This window comes from Panicum virgatum, chromosome 7K (genome assembly GCF_016808335.1).
Source record: "Panicum virgatum strain AP13 chromosome 7K, P.virgatum_v5, whole genome shotgun sequence".
Taxonomy (NCBI): domain Eukaryota; kingdom Viridiplantae; phylum Streptophyta; class Magnoliopsida; order Poales; family Poaceae; genus Panicum; species Panicum virgatum.
This window is the reverse complement of record NC_053142.1, coordinates 10,941,525-10,962,372: the sequence shown is the minus strand read 5'-3', so window position 1 is coordinate 10,962,372 and position 20,848 is coordinate 10,941,525. Positions and strand designations below refer to the sequence as shown.

The following is a 20,848-nucleotide window of genomic DNA, read 5'->3' as shown; positions in this document are numbered from 1 at the left end:
ATTCGGAAACTCAGTCGGCAAATTCTCGAGATTGACAAGTTACTTAAGACATCTCGCTGTCAATGAGAACATTATCTACCACTGAAAGCCGGCAAATTCAAAGCACAAAACCATTAAATGCTAAAATATTCGCTCCCAAGAGGAGTCAAACTCAGGACCTGAGGTGATAAAAAACTCTTGTAACCGCTAGACTACATGCCCTTTTGCAAAAACTTACTTTTTTACTAGCAGCATCAAATATTGTAAACCTCTAACATCCCTCGTGTTTGGTTTTTGCATGCTTGTGCCCTGCCAAATCTGAGCTCACCATTAGCTAAATATTTGGCGTTACTTTTCGCTGTCTAATTTCGCCTGTGGGTTGGCAAGAACCAACTTGCATGAGCTAGCGTGGGCTTGACAAAAGCTGACCAATTGAATTGACTGGCGCCAATTTTTTGGAAGGGCAAGATAGGGCTTCAAACCAAACCTACACCAGATCATTCTCCATCCTAATCGGCTAGATGATATTAGGATAGAGAATGAGTTGGGTATGTTTGGTAAACACAAAGTTTTGGTCCAAGTGAGCAAACCATACACTACATCACCGTGGACCAAAAGGACAGGTGCCAAAAGAGTTCGGCAATGGAAACCCTGCCTCCGTTCTGAAGAAAACGAGTATATTACATGGCACCCTCCACATACCAATGCTTATCTACCAAAAACTAAAGGTTCAGCACAATGTACATCTATTATCCACTGTAGACTTGTACATGGCCAAAAGGATTTACAGTGCCGAAAACCTAATCCTCAACTAACTACTCAAGCTGCCAAAAACATTTGATTATATACAGGACACAACTCCTAGAGTATCACCTAAGTACCCCTATGAAACCATGTATCAAAAGTTCAAAACATAATCTCCACATTACTCGTACCACCTCCTGCTGGTTATATTGACGTCGATGCTTAAAAAGAGATTAGCGTGCAGCTACAGTGCGTCTACAGCTGTACAGATCAGTGACTGCTGTTGTTGGGAACTCTGGGACACCATCCTTGCTCGTTTCTCTGAAATCAAACACAAATATTAGAAACTGGAAAGCATCTGTTCCAGGAAGAGTACAACAATTTTTTAATATTGTGATACAGCAAAACTGATATCTGAATACCTCCTGTAACAATTAGCTTCTCGACGCGTGCAACAATATGCTTCCCATATGTGTAATTCTTCAGCTCACTCAAGTGTAACTTGATGCTTGAAAGGATCATCTCTAGGTACTTGTCATCACAAGTCTGAAGGACTCTCTGTACAACATAGTTACCAAACTGATCTTTCATCAATTCCTGCAAAACAAATGGAAGTCTAGTAGTGTCAGTTGAAAACCTAGCAGCTAGCTGACCACTCAGAAGGCCAGAACGCATAATATCCAACAGGGCTCTTATGAAATCAGCAACATATGTGAAATGAAGTTAATTAACCATCTTTTATTGTGGTACAGAAAATAATATAGGAAAGGTTGAATGGTTTGTCTACATAATGCTGTCATGTACCAGCTGAGCAACTAGAACGAACCTGAAATGTTTGACCAGAAGAAATGATTTCTCCAATAATGCTATCACGTTCTTCAGGAGTTCCATTAGCCAAACATTTCTCAATGACATTGGAAGCAAACTTCTGCTTGCTCAAGATCACCACTTGTCCAGAGAGCTTTTGAATAATGGATGAACGTTCTTCTGGCTTCCCGTGGTCCAAAACATGCTAAAGAATTATGAAAACAAATTCATCAAAAACCATGAGAGTACAAGAGGCGAAGGCTCATACGAGGTGCAAACAATCAGCACAGCATAAAGTTCCAATGTTTAAGAGACTAAATGCTTAAGTTCCATCATTCCAACCGAAATGAAGGCTGAGCATCTACTCTGTTCTTTATGTGGTAACAGTTCACAATCAATTTTCAGGAATTCACAACTCCAACATTATACAGTTTGATAAATCATAGACAAAATTTTTCTAATTCAAACCAATGATCAAAGGTATACATCAAACAGGTGAGAACTACAAATTTCATTGGGAGACCGAGCGTTAGCTCGGGTGGTTGGCTCCCCAGGTGCGGAAGCCAACCCACCCGCGTTCGAGCGCCTGCTCGAGCGTGCGGTGCTCACGGGGGATTTTCCCCAGAGAGGGTACCGGGTGCGTGGGTGTGTGTGGGGTGGGGGTGTGTGTGTGCGCGCGTGTGCATTTCGGTAGGCGCGTCCTCGGACTTCCCGGAAGCCCATCTGCGTTGAGCGCGCGGTCAGCGTGGATGCCCGACTAAGTTTTTACATAATTCCCCAGTGCTCCTGGGTGCTTTCAAAAAAAAAATCATTGGCAAAATTGTTTTAATTTGATGATGCCATCCTAAAGTCTTACATGAACATATCTTTTAAGATCCACGCAACACAACATTGATCCATGTTTTCAAATCGTCTAGTCGAACCTAGTCGCCATGGGACCGATCAGACGACTAGTCGCGATTAGTCGTCGATCAGGCCGATTAGTCGAGCTTAGTCGGTCCTAGTCGTCTGCCTAGTCGTCCTATGTGTCCCAGGACCGATATGATATATGTACTACATATTACTTAATAAAAAGCAAGTATGAAGGCAACAATAATGGTCGATTTTTCACTTATTTGTGAGAGATGATTTGTGAACTGTCCAGAACTCTGTATTCCTGTCCCATAGTCCATATTCCTGTCTCTCAGCCTCTATATACCAAAAACCTAATGGGCCACCTTGCCAGCCCATCACCGGCCGAGGCCCATAACTCAAACAGCCCACAAAACAATCTCAAGTCTGATCATTTTCCAACCAGATCGTGCGACTAATCGCGACTAGTCGACGACTAGTCGACGACTAGTCGGACGACTAGAAAATTAGTCGCCCAGACCTACTCGGTGTCCCTTATCGGGGTCACCGGACCGATAAGCCTGACTAATCGCGACTAATCGCGATTAGTCGGACGACTAGATAACATGGACATTGATACAGAATAGGACATATCACATAATGCAGACTTGTGAAGTGAAAAGAACAAATATTTCCAAGATGGGGCAAAACTACCAATACACCGGGTTACATTCTAGTGTCATTGAAATAACAGACCAGGTTGCTCAGACAGTATTCTAGTCTTTCTCCCGTGACACTATTTAATCTTATGTTAAATTTTCCCTAATTATGTTTCTTGTATTTCATCAGGGTCAACTAGTATTTATAACCTAATAAAGCATAGATATAAATACCACTAACACCAGCTAACTCCTTGATAGTAGTACTATTGTGAGCAACCAAACATAATCAATAGCATGTTAAATTCAAGTTGCACACGCACATAAAATTTCTTTTACAAACTTAGACAATCAAACTCGTGCAAGCGAATCATGGTCAAGAAAATTCACATTGGCTTAAACCATCATTCAAAATCTAATTTCAAAGTGAATATTCCAATACTAGCCATAATGGGTTCCAAAAGTGATTGCACCAGTGCACCATGGAAAACAGAAGACCAGATATTCAAATAAACACGTGCACAAATAGAAAGAAATAACATACTTGAACAACATAGTTCCCAAATTTATCATCTGTCAAATGGAAGGTTTGCTGCACAATTTCATTCATGATAGCACTTTGAGTCGCTGGATCATGGCAATGCTCCAGAACTCTCTGCAACAATGAAATTAGTAGTTAGTTACTAAATGCAATCAATCTAACACTTCTTTAAGAAAAATAATGATGCATTCTGTACCTGAATAACTCTGCAGCCATATTGATGGGTACAGAGAACAAGAATTTGTGAAAGAATAGGCTCAATAACAAATGGAATACGGTCTTCAGGAACACACTCAATGCATTTCTGGATGACATGGTTACCATTCTGATCACCAATACATTTCAGAACAGAATTCTTGAGCTCATGAACAATATTGATCTTCCGATCCATATCAACTACTTCCAAAACCTGATAATATTGAACATCACCAAATATCTCATAAAGCACCAAGGGGATAGATCAAATTCCACCGGAAGTGGCACAGAAAATCAACAAAAGAAATTAAAAAAATCAAAACCCATAATGTCATAATATTTCAGAAGTAGGACAACAATTTCTTTTTGATGATAATAACAAATAGATGGGAATAACAAGGCTAAGGAGATTCAAGCATATGCAGTAACTCATAACATAACTTCCTTAAGATCAGAATTGATATAAATTAAGTTGGCAATGAAAACCATGTAGGCAGTGCAGCTGGAAGCTGACATTTCCAAGTGATTTTAATTTTTTATTCCAGGTGTGTATTGCAAGTTCATTAATAAATCAACATAAACACAAAATAAGTGTATTGACCTGCAACAGAAGTTCATACATTCATAGTTAAACAGGCAATAGTCACCAAAGTGAACAAAAAGAGTAATAAATGACATGAAAACACAACTGGAAGATCTAGGCCAGACTTGAGAGTTGAGAAATGTACAGGTTAGCCATCACCATGCCATTCCACTTGACCACAATATCAACTGAAGATGAATGAAGCAACAATGACCAAAATTGGATTGCCCTATGATGAACTGAACGCCAAAGGGCCTCTAGCCTAGTGGTTAGAGGAACCTGGCGGCACCCCTCAGGTCCTGGGTTCGACTCCCCGTGGGAGCGAATTTCAGGCTGAGGGTAAAAAAATCCCCTCGCTGGCCCCGGTGCCAAAGCACTGTGTGTGGACGGCCCAGGTTCCCATGGGTAACGGCCCCGGTGTCAGGGCGGGGCCAGGGTTCGGGGATTTTCTCGGTCGGGGAAGCCGAGGCTTCTTCTGAAAGTCAATACCGGTGGGGCGGTCTTTCCCCACCCGGCCGAGTTTTTCTATGATGAACTGAACCATCCTAGATGAGGCCAATCCTCAAACCAAAAACCATCTAATGATCTGTTATACCCTTGAGTTTTCCAATGATGAATCAGTAATTAAGGACAAAAATCAGATAGACTTCAAGAAACAACTAAAGTTAAGAGAAGCAACTTCCATAACAATGCAATGACATTGAAATGAAGAGAATGTCTAAGACTAACTTAAGAGGCACAGAACCACCACAAAACTTGGAACTAGACTTGATTAGTTTTGTTAGATAAGTCTCACATAAATGCAATATTATTTATATTCTACCAAGGTTCAAAAAAAATGTTATTAAACGTCGTTTAATCGAGATTAAATGCTAAACGGAGGCATAACATCTACATTTAATCTACGTGTAACCTTCCTAGGCGCTAGTCAATAGGCTAGTGCCTAGCGTTTTCTTGAACATTGTATTCTACTCCCTCCGTCCCATAAAACAAGTCATTCTAGGAATTCTAAGACAAATTAACAAGAAGGTAAAATGACCATATTTGCCCCTATATATTATCCATATTTGGTACTAATTGATTCTTGCATGCACATACACTTTCTAAATAGGGTAGAGCGACTTATTTTCTGGGACAAATTTTAAATCACAGGATGACTAGTATTTTGGGACGGAGGGAGTACACAAAAACTAATTGCAGTCCCCTCAAGAGGAAATAAAAAGTAAGATGTTCCAACATTAATATAGTAAATGAATAAATATTATGTCACTTCAACCTAGGAGAGATCAAGCTTGAAATAACCTTGAATTGAAAGTTAGGGAAAAGGATAAGGAAATTTGCTAAAAGTTTCAGAATCAAATCGCAATGTCATCAAGCATCCATGCCAGCCAGCTGATCACTTTATATGCATGTGATAAGCAAATCCCTTTTCATATGAGCTTCTAAAAACATTCATGTGGTAGGCAGCAGACTCAATCCATTTACATGAAAAATTGTATTAGCCATAGATGTGCGCTTCATATATTACGTATTATGCAAATGTATTATGTAATTTATATATACCAAGATTTGGATAAATATAATATAATTGCAGGTTTAAAACAAAAATTATAATTATAATTTCCAAATTCAGGACTACTATTGGAAAAGAGCCCTTGCAGATGTTGCCTGCACGTTCACAAAATCAGGACACACAAAAAGTGCAGAGTATAAAAACCTCATGTATTAAGTTCACACAAGGGCGAAGCTACGAAGGCAGCAGTGGGTGCCAATGCACCCACGACAAAACCGAAAATCAGTGCTAACAATAAAAAAATTACCATGTATGCACCCCCCTTGGCCAATACCCTGCACCCACACGTGCCACCAAAACATCATGACGACTTCCAAGGCAAATCCAATTAAAGCATCACAATAGCTAGTTTGTCATTAGCGCACATTAAATCAGCTAGTGTTTCATTAGCGCGTATTAATTTGAACACATGACACAACGAGGTTAGGCATCCAGCCATTCATCTAGCATCTACATAGCTGAACGCCACCTGGCACCCCCCACAGCTTACTCCCTCCGTCCTAAAATATAAGGCATCCTAAATCTTTGTAGATAGATTATAGAGGTAGAGAAAAGACACATGTACCCTGAATAATACACTATTCAGTTAATCAATTGCTTAATTTTGGACCGGCTATTCAATTTCTGCACCAAAACTAAGGAGATTAGCATGCCTTTTTTTACTCTCCTGCCCACCGCAATTGATTTCTTACAAAATTGGTACCAAACTCAAAGAGGTTGTCATACCTTTTTGTCCAAAAAAAACTAGAATGCCTTATATTTAAGTATAAATTTTAAATCCTTCAAAGCCTTACATTTCAAGACGTAGGAAATACATGCCTGTTTTGGTCAACCACGCTAGACAAAAAAGCATCAACTTCTTTATCATAATATTTAATGCTAGTTACTCCCCATTCTTTTCGATAGATGAAACACGGTACTGGGGAATTTACATAGCCGGCGAAACATAGCCCCATACGAAATACACTCGACTACCAATTATAAATTATATATTTTTAAATATGACTACCAAAAGGAAACGGAAGGAGTATGATTTGTTTCAAACAAACCATTCAAATTTGCAAGGAGTACATGTTTAATGTTTTTTCATTCTAGATTTAAGATTACTATATTTTTTCTACATCATTAAATTAAAAAATGGTAAAGAACACCTAGAATGCCATACAACCCCACACAATGCTTATGGTTCCCATTAGTGGAATTCTAGTGAAATTACAAATAAAGCAAGAAAACTTTTGATCGATTGTTCGAAAATTGGGCTAAAATATTGACTGAAATTTGAAACTCTAAGACAAAATTCCCGGCAAAAAAATAATCCGTAATATCTATATGACCATTTACCAGTCACCGCGACAACTGACTTTGCTAAAATATAGAGATCTTCGAATTTTGTGGTAAAGTGGCGCACCCCCCTCGGTTTCACTCTAGCTTCGCCCCTGAGTTCACAGGTTTGTTGGCATAGCTGTAATATACATACAAAGCATTAAACATCACTGACCTTCTGAACTACTCTGCAGCCATACATCTGGAGGCTGAGTTGCAAAATGTGACCTTTGAGTTGATCTGCCAATTGGATTAATTGACTTTCTGTAGCAAACTCGAAAAACTGTGAACATCACAATCCAAATGTCAGGTTTACCCAAGAAATGCAAATAATCAAAACAGGATAGACATACCTTCTGGATAACATAATTGCCAAAAACATCAGTTGTTAGAGCAATCGCATTGGATAATATCTCTGGGAATATTTTCTCTCTGTCATCAGGTGATGCATTTTCGAGTTTTTGCTGAATAAACCTGCTCCCATATTGATCCATACTGCACTAGATGAGAAACCAATGAGACAAGGAAAATTTGAATGGGAAAACTGAAACTGCAGAATGAAAGAAAGACTTGCCTAACTTCCTTGACATGGCCCATTACATCAATGAGATCAACTGAATCAGCACCACTTCTATCTGCATTATCCAAAGGCACATCCAGGTAGTTTGCTAATGTATTATCATGGTAGAACTGTGATCCCATATTTCTACCATTTGCCTTTCTGTTAAAGGAAAATAGCCGTGGTTGCCTATCACCATGAGATTGGATGTTCCTCGGGTTGGGATGAAAATGGGATCCAGATCTTTGCATTCTTGCACAGGGAAAACGAGGCTCATCATGATGGATCCTGCTATCATTATACAATAGATTATCATCCTGCAGATATTCTTGCGCAAGTAGATCCTCGAGGAACGCCCTTCGATTCCTAACATAATCCAAGTCTCTAATGCTAATGTTATTGTATCTATTGTTCATGGGGTTGATCATATTAGACATAGCTGTGTTGCGAGAAAGATTAACTCCTCTAGGCAAGTTGCCAGATCGCATCATAGATAGCTGTTCAGCCAAAGATAACTGATCAACATCGTTTAAATGATGGCGACTCATCCTTGACACATTGGAACCATCTAATGCACTGGTCTGCCTGCGTAAAATACCATCTCCATATATTGGTGGCGGACACAAATCTGACCTAGGTGAGCGAAAAACATTACCAACCAAAGGTGTTCGGTTATCATCACCAATTTTAGTACAGAAATCTCTTTGACGCTGGAGTAGTTCATCTAGCAGTTCATCGCCATGATTCCATTCGTCTATTACTCTATTATTATACAGCTTCAACCCAGATAGAGCATCTGAAAGGTCAGAATCAGACATGTAGGAAGCATTAAGATCCCTATTGACATTCATCTTCTGTATGTTTGACATGAAGCGATTGTGGACATTTCTGCGATATTCAGCATTGTCTGGATCCATGTCTGTCCCAAGGGAACCCATATCAAATGTAGAGTAGTTCGCCAGAGCACCACCGTTATGAACTCTGCTCTTTCGAAACTGCCGCTCAACCAAGTCACCTGTACCATTAAGCAGGAGGCCTGGTGGTCCCACAGATAAAGATGCAGAATTACCAAAATGTTCCTGAAGCCAAAAGATAAAACCCAAAGTTATTTTGAAGACATACATAATGAAAAAAGCTAGAAAAAACGTAGATTGTTGCCTCTTCTTACCGCAGGTTCTTCCAACAAAAGAAAATAAAAACAACACAGTTACGCAATGTAGAATGACTAAAGAATCTGAGAGATAAAAGGCCTTATGAAGAATTTGTTGCTGCACATTAAATCATTATAGCATGCAAATGTGACATTGAGAGTCAGCCATAGCACAGCTGTACCAGAACAAATAAGAAAACTTTGAGTTTAGAGCGGAAACTTTTAAGTTCTAAGCAATACAGAAGAACTTGCAACTGATTTCCTTCCTGAGTAAGGTAACAAAAACCCTTCATGCATGGGGCAAAACTAGTAGTCGAGCCTTAAAGAGCATGAGCTCCCTTGCCAAGGTGATGAGATGAGTCATCAGATGAGCACCACGTAGAATACAACAATTAGGAAAAGGACATTTAGCAAACCCTTATTGCATACACCAACAGAACAGCCACCACAGCTCCACTCCACTCACCCCGTTACATCTCCCACAATCTTCTTGTGAAATCTAATCCACAGACTGAAAAAGTGGCTCTCCAAGCACGAAAATGTAGTACCCACCAGAGCACAGGCGCTGGTCAGTCGACAACAGCAGCTACGGCAAGCTGGCCTGCCATAAGCAGCGATAGGGACAGCTCAAAACTGATTTCTCCACTGGCAAACCAATTCAGAACCCCAACCCTTTATGCACCAAAAAAGGAAACAAGGAGTCCCCCTGGCTTCCCCCTTCCGCACAGCCTTCCACACATTTCTCCATTTGCATACCAATCCAGAACCCCAACCCTTCCACACACGCACACAAGGCCTAGCTAAGTAGCTGCCCAAGAGGTTAGTGTTAGCGACCAAGGAACACCAATTACTTGACATCTGTCCTCTGGCGTTTAAACCATAATATAATTTAACAAGAAAAGGCTAGCAGCAGAATTACACCGATTTTTATTGTTCAAAAAGGTTTTATGATTTTACAGAAAAAATTAGTCATGAAATAGGCAGAAGCCATTACAAACTTTTGAACTGAGGACTATACCTTAAAAACACCTTGACTGTCGTATAAGCTTCCATACTGGCTTTTAGTCTAAAAAATGAAGACAGAAATAGATATGGGCTAAAGTACAGCCAGATTATCTAAGAACCATAATAATTGTCGAACTGGATGAAAAAAAATGTGTCCCTTGCAACATTGAAGATTTTACTCTCGAATTAATTACAAAGATAATCTTGGTGAGTTAAAATCCGAGCAAACTATTCCATCTGAAGTCCTGAACATGGAAAGTGGGCACAGAAAACACAATTCCTAAGGGCCAGTAATCTATAATACTATGGCAAACATCATGAGCGCCATGTAGCTTCCAGTATCGCTGATACTAATATTGATTTGTGTATACGGAAGAACCTCGAAATATCCGCCAAATAAAAGACATCCTAGGATTCTAATCTAAAAGACAAAAATAAGCGCACGCAGGAACTCACGGAATGCTGATCAAATACGATCTTTTTTTCTGGATCGAAGGAAAACCAACAAACGCTAAAGATCAAAACTTTCATGTTCCTACCAATTTCAATGCACAGACAAACCGTAACCTATCGATCCAACAGGCAGAAAATACGAATCCGAACCAAACCAGCAAAGAACACAAGAAAAATGACATAATCCAAGCAGCAACCCTGAGATGCATCTATACAATTTACAAAATTATTAGAGCAATCTGCGAAGCTATAGAAAACTCATCGAAGGAGGAATCGAACGCAACCCCCAACCTTACCAATCTAATCTACACCCCCCGAACAAACCAAAAGCATCAATGAGCACAAGACCAGCAACACATCCTCACCTGCGCTCCGGCGGCCCCGCGGCGCCTGCTGACCTCGTCGAGCCTAGCGCCGAACCCGAGTCCGTCCATCCCGGAGAAGAACGACGCCCCGCCGCCGCCGCCGCCAAACATACTATCCGCCGCCACCGCCGCCGCTGCCGCTGCCGCCGCGCCCTCCATCGTCGGAGGCGCACTGCCGCTGCGCAGCGGATCCCAAGCCCGCTCCGCCTCGCCATCCCCGCCTCCGTCGCCGAAGGGAGCCATCTCCTCCGCCTCCTCTCGCAGCCCCCTGCGCGCTCTGGCGAAAAATTGGGTTGGGTTTGAACGAAACCACCCGCAGGGACCGCGCCGCGCGTAACAAATGGGTGCACGGGTGGGTGGCGGCGCCTTTTCTTAGGGTTAGGGTTTTCGGGGTTTTGGGCTTGTGGGTTTTGCAGGGGCCCGGTATGGAATGGAAATCTCGGCGGCGGGACTAGGATTCGGAGCTGCGAAAGCGGGAGATAGGGGAATGCGATTCCGTCTGGGAGGAAGGCGTGTTGGTTGGTTTTCTAGATTTGAACATCCAAGGTTGCATAGATATGGATAGATAGAGAGGTACACTCTCCATAATTGACGAGAAAAGAAAAGAAAAGTTTAAATTTCCATTTGAATAGGTACCGTGCAAACTGATAGCAACTCCAAAAGGGCTAGTGTATTGTTTCTACATGTTGCTTGTTATAATTTAGGAGTACCCATGCAAACTGAGAGCAACTCTAAAAAATTTTGTGTATCTTTTCTATATAGATTTTGATGAAAAACTACCCTCTAACAGCTTCTCTAAATGCTTATCCAAAGCCATCCTCCATTCCGCGTTTCTTGCTAGCCAATGATAAATAACGAAAAAGATTTTCGAGTGTACATGAGATATAGAGAGCAAGTGCTATGCAGAAGGTACTCCAAATAATAATTTAGAGTGAAATTGATAAAAAAAAAGCTGTTAGAGAGTGAAAATATATAAAAGAAAGTTCTATGCATAAGGTTCTCCAAATAATAATTTAAAGAGTGAAATTGAAAAGGACTCTCGGAGATTCTCTGAGTTCTTACTTATTTCAATACTAGTTTGTTGTGATAGAAGCTATTCATCTATGTCGAGTCAAGCATCGCATCCTGCCAACAACCCTTCCTCCCCACGCCCCACCCACCCATCTAGGAAACGGAGGCCCTACCCCCGCCTAACCTTCAGGTATCTGCCATCGCCACCTTCAATGGTGATAGCTAATCTGCAGATGTCAATGTTAAATGTCTTCCATTGGCAACTTCACATTCATGCCATTTTTAATGGGTTTCTATAGTCAGATGTCCAAGTAGCAGTGCTGACGTCAATTACATTTGGACGACCAATCAGAAGGTGTTGCCTCCCGAGGGTACATTCGATTCTAGTGTGGCAGAATTGCCAAACTAAACTGAAATTAAGTATGACAGCCACATCAGAATTAATGGCTTATCTCAATGGCTCAGTTTTAAGCAAAACAACCTATGGAAACAAACATCAATATTCTCATACGAAGATAGATGCAGATAATGGAAGCATGAAAAATATTTACATAAATAAACTAATAATTATATAAATAACAAAGTCCAACATGAACGGCGGAATCAAAGAGTTCAAAACTCAACTTCACATTTGTCCCAACAATATGAGGCTAGCGAAGTACCATTCATGGAGAAGCTAGAACCCAATCCTCAAGAATGTGACATCCACCCCAAATCTTGGGAACATGTTCCTCAAAGTCAACGAACACACAACCTAGAATAGAGTCAATACAATAACCCTAAGTATACTAATACTCGACGAGACATAACTAATTGGTATATGTCATTAAACGATTGGTGTAAGTCACAAGGCGATGTCGTCTTCAAGTAGTTTGGAGGGCTCCATGCCCTTGCAGTACACGAAGAGGCCATGTGGTGTAGAGGTGATCGTCAAACACTAATGATTGCATAGGAAAGGCAAAGCATCCTACCTAGAGTCTGACGAGTAGTTGACGTAGATGGGAGCCCCTCGATGTGCGATGGCTTCTCTTATTTCTGCGTCAAGTCACTAGTAGAAATAGTAGCATCCATGACGTTATTCCACTTGACGTTTTTAGCTTCGTCATTGAACAGACCACATCTATGACAAAAAGATATAGGTTCGTCATAGCTCTTCGTCGTCAGCCCTCGGACACTACGCAACCGTGACAAAATCAAAACACATGTCACAGTACACATTGGGTTCCGTCATAGTTCATTGGCATAGCCCTCAGCACCTGTGGAACTATGACGAAAATAAAACACACGTCACAAAACAATATTTCATATCGTCACAAAAAAATTCGCCATCTAGTCCCCTTGCTTGCGATCGACGAGATTCGTCATAGAACCAGGCCGGCTGTCATGTGTGACGATTCGTCATATAACCAGACCGGGGCGATTCGTCATGGAATGGTAGCTGGTCAACTATATTAACGCGAGTCCGTTGCGAGAGGTTTGACCGGTGCGGGCAGAGCAGGCTGACGTGGGGTAACACGTTCAACTGTAGGCCCCAGTTAACTGGTCTAGTATGTCTAGCTGGCAGCCACGTGTGCTGACTGAAACCATAAGGTCCACGTGTTAGGGTTGTGGGTTGTTGGCATTTCTTATGCCCAATAGAATATTAATTCCGCAAGCGCATAGAATCACCGCTGTAGTACTTCACCTTGGAGTATTCCAGGGTATCGTATTTTTCCTCAGGGAAGCACTGTTGGCAGTCCTTAGCCTTATAGATAAATCCGCAAGCGTACGGATACCGATGTAGCTTTCACCTTGGAGTATTCCAGGTTATCGAATCCTCGAGGAACGAGAAGTGTACTAGTAGTGACTCTTGTTTATCCAGGGGATATGACGGGAGTGAAGATGTCCAGATAAGATTGGTAGAGGTAATATAATGTCGTCTTGCTAACTACTCCTACAGGAATACTTGACTTGTACTCTAGTTGCTTCGGCGGCCTCAGGGAAGGACACAGAAAGGGATGAGAAGGGAGTCCAACGGCAGCCGGCAACTACTGCTATGAAAGCACCTGAACGTGGTGGACTACAAAGGACGAACAGGGCTGTCACCACCTGCCGTCTACCACAGCGGTTCCGTGGGATGGAACACAACCCAAGGTAACTATCAAGCCTAGGCACCACACCTACACTATCAAGTCACTGACTTCTGCCTCACGTTAAGGCAAGAAGAAACCCTAAATGGATAGAACTTGCTACCCACGCAGACAAGGGATCCCACAACTAGAGAGACCAAGTATTCAAGTAAAGGAGAGAAAACAATATTACTGACGAAAGAGGAGGAACTTACTCGAACCGAAGCTTCATTTCTCGGAGGCACAAAGTTGGAGAGGGGTCGACACTCTGGCTCCTCTCCGGACTCTCACCTCACCTCTCTCCCTATTTTCTAAAGATATGTGGAGCGCTACGCTACGCCTTGGACTTGCTCCAATTCTCCGTGGTTTGGAAGTGAGGTGTGGGTGTCCTTTTATAGTTCTTCCAAGGCGGTGCTGAAGCTAGCGCGTGCATTTTATGCAAGTAGGTCGGCTGAGGTAACTTCCACACTAAGTTGAGCACGTGGGGTGGAAATGTCAGGCCGGCCGGCCTCTTGATCCATCAACCTTCGATCGAACACCCCATATTCCTTCTTGCAACGTCGGTTGAAACAACCTCCAACTTGACTTGGTCCGATCGGCCGAAAAGTGAGGCCGGCCGGCCTAGGTGAGGCCGGCTGGCCTGGGATTCTCTCCCCAGGCGTCGGATCAACCGCCATTATGTGATGGACGGTGTGGTGTTGCTCTCCCAAGGTGGTTGGGCGTTTCTTCATGCGGAAGGTGGGCCTTTTGATCCATGTGACAAAGTCATCCATCCCTCCATTTGTGTTAACTTCCATCTAGTGGTTGGCATTGATTCTCTTTGTGTTTCCTTGCATGCATGTGCAGGTCCAAGCTTGGATGATCATCCCAACATCGAACGGCCATTTCGGGAGCCCATTGGAGGGGCATTTGAGGCCTTTCGGTCTTACTTTCACTCTTGGCTTGCCTCCAAGTGTTTGGGGGTCCATTGGTGAGTCCCCAAGGCTATGATAATGAGTGGCAAGTGTTTTGGGGAGGTGCCAGGCCGGCCGGCCTAAGTCAGGCCGACCGGCCTGACAGGGCCGTGTCGGTGATCTTCCCGGAGGCGTAACTTTTTCGTCCGGACTCCGAATTGGGTCATCCAAGTGTCCATTTTGATCATCTCGGTTCAACATGGTTCTGTCAAATATGTGATTTGAGTAACTTTTGTACCATGCCCGAGTGTCATTTGTACCGAGACGTCTGAATGAACCTTCATTTGTATACTACTTCACCAAATAATGGTATTTGTGTTCCATGTTACCTGTATTCCTTGCAAAACATGTTGGGACACAAAACTCGTGGAACTCATTAGTTTAAATAAAACTTTATGTCCAAACTACTTCAAGTTCCCTCATTGATGGCAATGGTTGGTGGCCAAAATGGGCGTATAATGGCCGCCAACATACCCCCACGCTCAGATCTTTGCTCGTCCCGAGCAAAGGTTAGAATCAAAAGTATTGGGTCCGAGCAAGAACCTAAGGTAGACTTTGATGCACAACTTCTCAAAGTAGATAGCTAGCATAAACTTTATTCCAAAATATTTCTCATACCTGTGGGGTTTGAAGTGGCTATGATGCTTGCCTTCGGTGGTTGAAAAGTGGAACAACTCGATTGAAGGTATGACCTTCCTCTTGATCAACCATACTTGGAGTTTTGATATATTTCTTTTTTCAAAATAAACTCCTTAGCTCAATTGATCCTTAGATGGCGCTCTTGAATCGCTCATGTGGTAACTTTATTCTTCACTAAGGCCATTGGCCTGCCTCTCCCTACAATCTATAAGATTTTGTGTAGCTCGGGCAGGGGAAATAAAGGCTCACCTATGTTGTGTATTTTGTTAAGTCAAAAATTGGTCCTAGTGAAAGTTGTGACCTTCATATTCCGACCATTTAGGAAACAGGTAATCAAGGATGGGGGAGAAAAATGGATACAACACAAGTGTGATGGAATGTGGTGAACAAACCATATATTATGCTTTTGAGAGAATATGGCCTTGAGTGACACTCCTTATTTTCCACGGATCCCCCTTAGGGATTTGGAGACTTGAAACTATGGAGCTCTCCCTTTTTTTTCTTTGGCTGTGTGCAGTTTTTTTTTGCTCGATAGCTCCATGCCTCCTTTCTCTAAAGGATTACGAGGGATATGTGTAGGACATGGTTGGAGTATTTATTTTGAAGGGCCATATTTGTGGGTAGGATAAGATCAAGGATATGCGGACAACAAGATGTGGGTTCTAATTGATGGGGGAATGTCTGGCACTGGTGGATGCTAGGATCCAATGTGGAACTTAGCGTATCCAGACATGGGAAGGCTAGCAATGAGTACAAAAGCAAATGAAGAAATGATCGGTATTGAGATGTCACTATTCCATAAGGGCACAAGTTTTGACAAAACTCAACACAACTAGGTGGCGCATGTGTAGATTTGGTCATGTAAAGCATTTTGGCTGTAGTAGGAATTTTGAACCACTGAGGAATCGTGAGACTAAGGGTTTTGAACCTTTTTTTTCAAAATAAAACTTCTCCAAGCAATGCTCAATCAAGAAGGAAAGAAATACTTCAATCTTATTATATTGCTTCTCAACAACTTAGGCAAGATCGTCCTGAATTGATGATCCCACAAGAATTGAGTACTAGTTATGGAATAAAACTTATGCTTGCCAATATGTGAGATGCGGAGTTGTGATCAAGTTTGTGGCACATGGTTATTTTTATCATACAAAAGAGGCTTCAGCAAAAGATATGGACATTATGAAATAACCTCGAGTGGGGAGAGTGAGAAAGAAGCACAAACCAGCGTTGACAACTTGCTTTGAGCTTTGCCATTGGTATCAAGAGTGTTGTTCACTTGGGAAGTCATGGAAGTACCTAGTCATTCAAGCTGTGTCCTTCCCCACGCTCAGATTTTGCGACACTTGGTGCCGAAAATTTGAGCACCTGAGGTTGTACTCTCCTTTTGATCTTTCTGTATTTAAGCCTAGAAGTGGGTCGTTTATCCAATTGTGCAAACTCTTCGGTCTATTAAGTCCCAGCCTGAAAGGTTAGTGACAAATAGACCCGAAGGGATCGAGTCCTAGTATTATGTCATGAAGCTCTATTCGATTTTATTTTAATGGAAAGTAAAATTATTTTCTTTTTATTTTTTTATCTTTTTTTTGAAATAGAAGTGATTTCTTTTTTTTGAGAAAACTGAAAAAAAAATTACGGGTTACCTCCCGGCAGTGCTTGTTTATGGTCAAAAGCTTGACCTTGGGAGCCTCGTCTTGAAATTGCAGCTAGCTTGGTGTTGTGGCTCCCTCCATCACCAGTCTTTGGATTAAACTCATAATATCTAGCTGCAAAATTTACACAACAAACCACAATGAGATTTGCAATATTTATGATAGACAAAATCATCCACAACCACCCCTTTGAAATTTTTCTGATAGAGGGGCAAGGGATGGCTGGACTCGGGGTGTGTGCTAATAGCGGGATGAGATGGAGTCTCCTAAAAGGAGTATGTATCTTGTGGTTCTTCCAAGAAGAAATTCTCATTCTCATCATTGACTTCCGTACTTGTTGACGCTTCTTAAAGCGCCAATTTACGTACCGCAAGCGCACGGATCGTGTAGCTTTTCCCTTAGAGTATTCCCCCAAGGTTTATCAATCCACGAAACAAGTGTATTACTATGCTTAACTAAGCACTAATGATGTTGGTAAAAGATCTATATTGAGTGTTTGAGTGTGAAATAGATCTAATCTAATCTAGACTAGTGAGCAATGATAGGTGTGTGCACAAGATATGAAGAGCATTTGTCCATAGGGTCTAGGATCAATAGAGATGTAATCGCCAAGCAACGAAGAACGGATCTAATCTACCAAAGGTGTGTTCCAAGATCAAAACCTTTCCCTCCCGCATACTGTCACTACACGAGAATAATCGGTAACGAATCAACAAGAACACGATAGTTGATGTAATCTAAGTAAACCATGCTAGAGCAAAGCAAACCCAAAGCCAAGTCGCGAACTATTAGGCATCAAAGCATCATCAACAAGAATCGTGATAGATCAATCTCATAAAGGATTCGGCAATTACAACTCAAGATCTCCTTACAACCCCATGAACAAACGAGGACTTTACCCCATCAAGCTAAGCGAAGCGTAGTCGATCATGGTGACGAAATCTCCAGCAAGGGATGGATCCCTTGCTGTCCTCCAACTTGCAGCGGCGCCGAGGGACGATGAGGCCTCCGGTGTCGCCTTTCTCCTGTGTCTAACTCGAATGGATTTCTGAAACTCGTCTCTGGATGCCCTCTGGATCTTTTCTGCTGCCCTTCTGCGATCCCCCTCTTTGACGGCGGCTTCGGGGTATTTATAGGCAGATATGGTCGGTGGTTTTGGTAAAACGTAGATTAGGGTTGACGCATACTTCGTGCTGAAAAAAACTGAGACCGATTGGACTCCGAAATGGGCTAGGCCGGCCGGCCTGGAGTCCTTGGGCCCTTTCTGGCCCCTTTCGGTCCCATCTTTCGTGTGTGGCCTCTTCCTCTTATTCCTCATCTTAGCCCAGTTGTAACCATGCGTTAAAACATCTCCGAAAATGTCCAATTTCCTGTCAAAATGCAACATGCTCCAAAATCCAGGACAAAATTGAAAACGGGTTAGTACATGAATCATCCCGAAGAATTTACCAAAACAACTCCTAATCATATAGTAAAATGGGTACTTAAGGAGCGCCAACATTCCCCCCATGCTTAGTTTTTGCTCATCCTCGAGCAAATCAAATCATCAAATCCTTCCATGGGTTGCTCAAGAGTTCTCGAACTGCAAAATTCACTTATGCAAACAAGTCTAACAATATTTCTTCAAACAAAGGTCAGAGGAGCAGCGAGGATAATCATATCATGGGTGTTTAAAAACTCATCCAATATTACTCCACGACTCTTACCTTTAGCCAGCAACTCGAATATCGACAACACTTGCTTTTCTTGCCATCGTTGGAGGTTTTTCTCTCCTTTTTTTTATTAAGAAACAAAATACCCTGCAACAAAAGTTAGACCAAAAATTCTTGCACAAGTCCTTTCATGTCTCTCAATATAAGTGGCTATCCTATTTTTATTTGCAAGCTCTCATCTCTCGAAATTCTCTCAAGTATAAAGTGGGGCTATAGGTGAGGCTTAGCAAAGTATATATATATATTGTCAAATTAAGAAAACCTTCTAATGATTGCTTACCTTCCGAGCCAATGATCATTAGAGTTTCTCCATAATGTAAAGGGTTCAAGGGTAAGATGATTTAGAATGGTGGACATGTGCAAAGGCATACAAAAAGATTGACTTCAAGGCACAAGCATCTTCCTCGTTGTCGGATTGCACATGGTTCGAATTGAGGATATTGTTCTCAAACAACAAGGTGATATCTCTTTGCACTTCTCTAACCATAGAATCCCTTCATTTATTCTTTTCTTCTCATACATTTTTTTCTTTCTTTCTTTCTCCCGAATTTTCTTTCTCTTTTCCGAACCTTTTCATAGGACATTTTCTATAAAACATAGATAGGCAAATCTCCGAAGTGTCTCCCTGAATTTTTGGAGCCCAAACCGAGACCAGAGAGGCCTAGGCCGGCCGGCTCAAGAGGTGTAGGCCGGCCGGCCTGGGGCTTTCCCAGGTCGGCTTCGATCCGTCTTTCCAGTACTCCTTTCTTTCTTCATCCCAAAGTTATATTTTATACAAATCATGCGCAGAAACAGAATGTATCCTCACAATTGGGTTGTGGTCAAGGAAGACGATAATAAACAAGATAATCTCGGGTTCGGGTTTTGGAATCCGGTAGATTTCATGAGTTGTTCCAATGAGGAATTCTCATTACCGAATATTGTCGTGGCTAGCAATTCAGAGATGGAAAAATATGGACATGATCATTGCTCGAAATTAAAACTCCCAAGAGAAAGAAATCCTAACTCAACTCAATGTACATCCAATACTTATGGTGGAATGAATATAGCTTGTAGATGATAGGATTTTTACTCTCATCTTGCCAAGAACTTGATCAACCTTATGTTTGTAGGGGTTTTATTATTTTTATGAAATTAAAATCCTCCAAATCATGCCTTACTCGCAAGCGTAATCAAAACCAAGTGGTAGATCAAAACTCAAGTGTGGGTATTAACATGGACGAATAATCTACTAAGATCCACAAATACGAAATAATTTTCATGACAATGCTCGTGAACAATTGCTTTTAAAGAAAATAAAGTAAAACTGAATGCATAAATTAAATTGCACGATCCAACAAAAAACAAAGACTCTTTTTATTTTGTTTTCATGACTCAACACTAATTTAAGACTCACTCTCACACAAGCGAAAAATAAAGCACACAACGCTAAACTATGACTCTCACACATGCGAAAAATAAAGCACACACACGATGAACTTTCGAGTAAACAAAGACCAAAATTCAATCTACGAATCGTCACACCTTCCCCCCATGCTTAGATTATGCGGCGTCCTCGTCGCAATGATATAAAAGACGGATGTGACGCTCGTCGGTGTTCTCAACGGCACCTAGGGCAATTGCATCTAGGGCGCCCTCCTCCTTGCTTTTGTAGATCTCCGACCATCCCAAATAACTTCCTTATGTTGCGGACAAGGAAGTTGTAGTCTCTCTCAGCCAAGCTCTCGATGTCGTCCATCCTTCGATCCATTGCCACGATTCGATCATGACACCTATCAATGGTGGTGCGGAGATCCGCGATTTCATTGCGGCACTTGAAACAGCACCCGAAGTGATGGCCGCCGCGGTTGGGGCTGTCGTCCTCGGGCTCGTCGACGTCCTTCTTCTTCTTGCCGCTATCACCTCTGGAGGGGTCGTCTTCCTCCCTTCTCTCCTCTTCGGGCCACCCCGGCCAATCATCATCGTAGTCATGACCGGTGGCGCCCCATGAACCAGGGCTCATGATGCTC

General features: G+C 42.0%; 1 protein-coding gene across 2 annotated transcripts; it reads right to left on the bottom strand.

The window, feature by feature from the left end:
* Positions 1 to 642: 642 nt before the first annotated feature.
* Positions 643 to 11,302, bottom strand: LOC120639780 (pumilio homolog 1-like). Of its 2 annotated transcripts, XM_039915666.1 has the most exons (10): positions 10,768 to 11,238; positions 8,536 to 8,873; positions 7,810 to 8,478; positions 7,589 to 7,730; positions 7,411 to 7,518; positions 3,758 to 3,970; positions 3,565 to 3,675; positions 1,550 to 1,735; positions 1,146 to 1,320; positions 643 to 1,044 (listed from the first exon to the last, which is right to left on the bottom strand). In XM_039915666.1, exons 1-10 carry the CDS (start codon positions 11,008 to 11,010, stop codon positions 968 to 970), a joined length of 2,262 nt encoding a protein of 753 aa, XP_039771600.1. In that variant the 5' UTR covers positions 11,011 to 11,238; the 3' UTR covers positions 643 to 967. The 2 variants fall into 2 exon arrangements, with proteins under 2 accessions (XP_039771600.1, XP_039771599.1); XM_039915665.1 differs by having other exon boundaries at positions 7,810 to 8,873; positions 10,768 to 11,302.
* Positions 11,303 to 20,848: the final 9,546 nt, after the last annotated feature.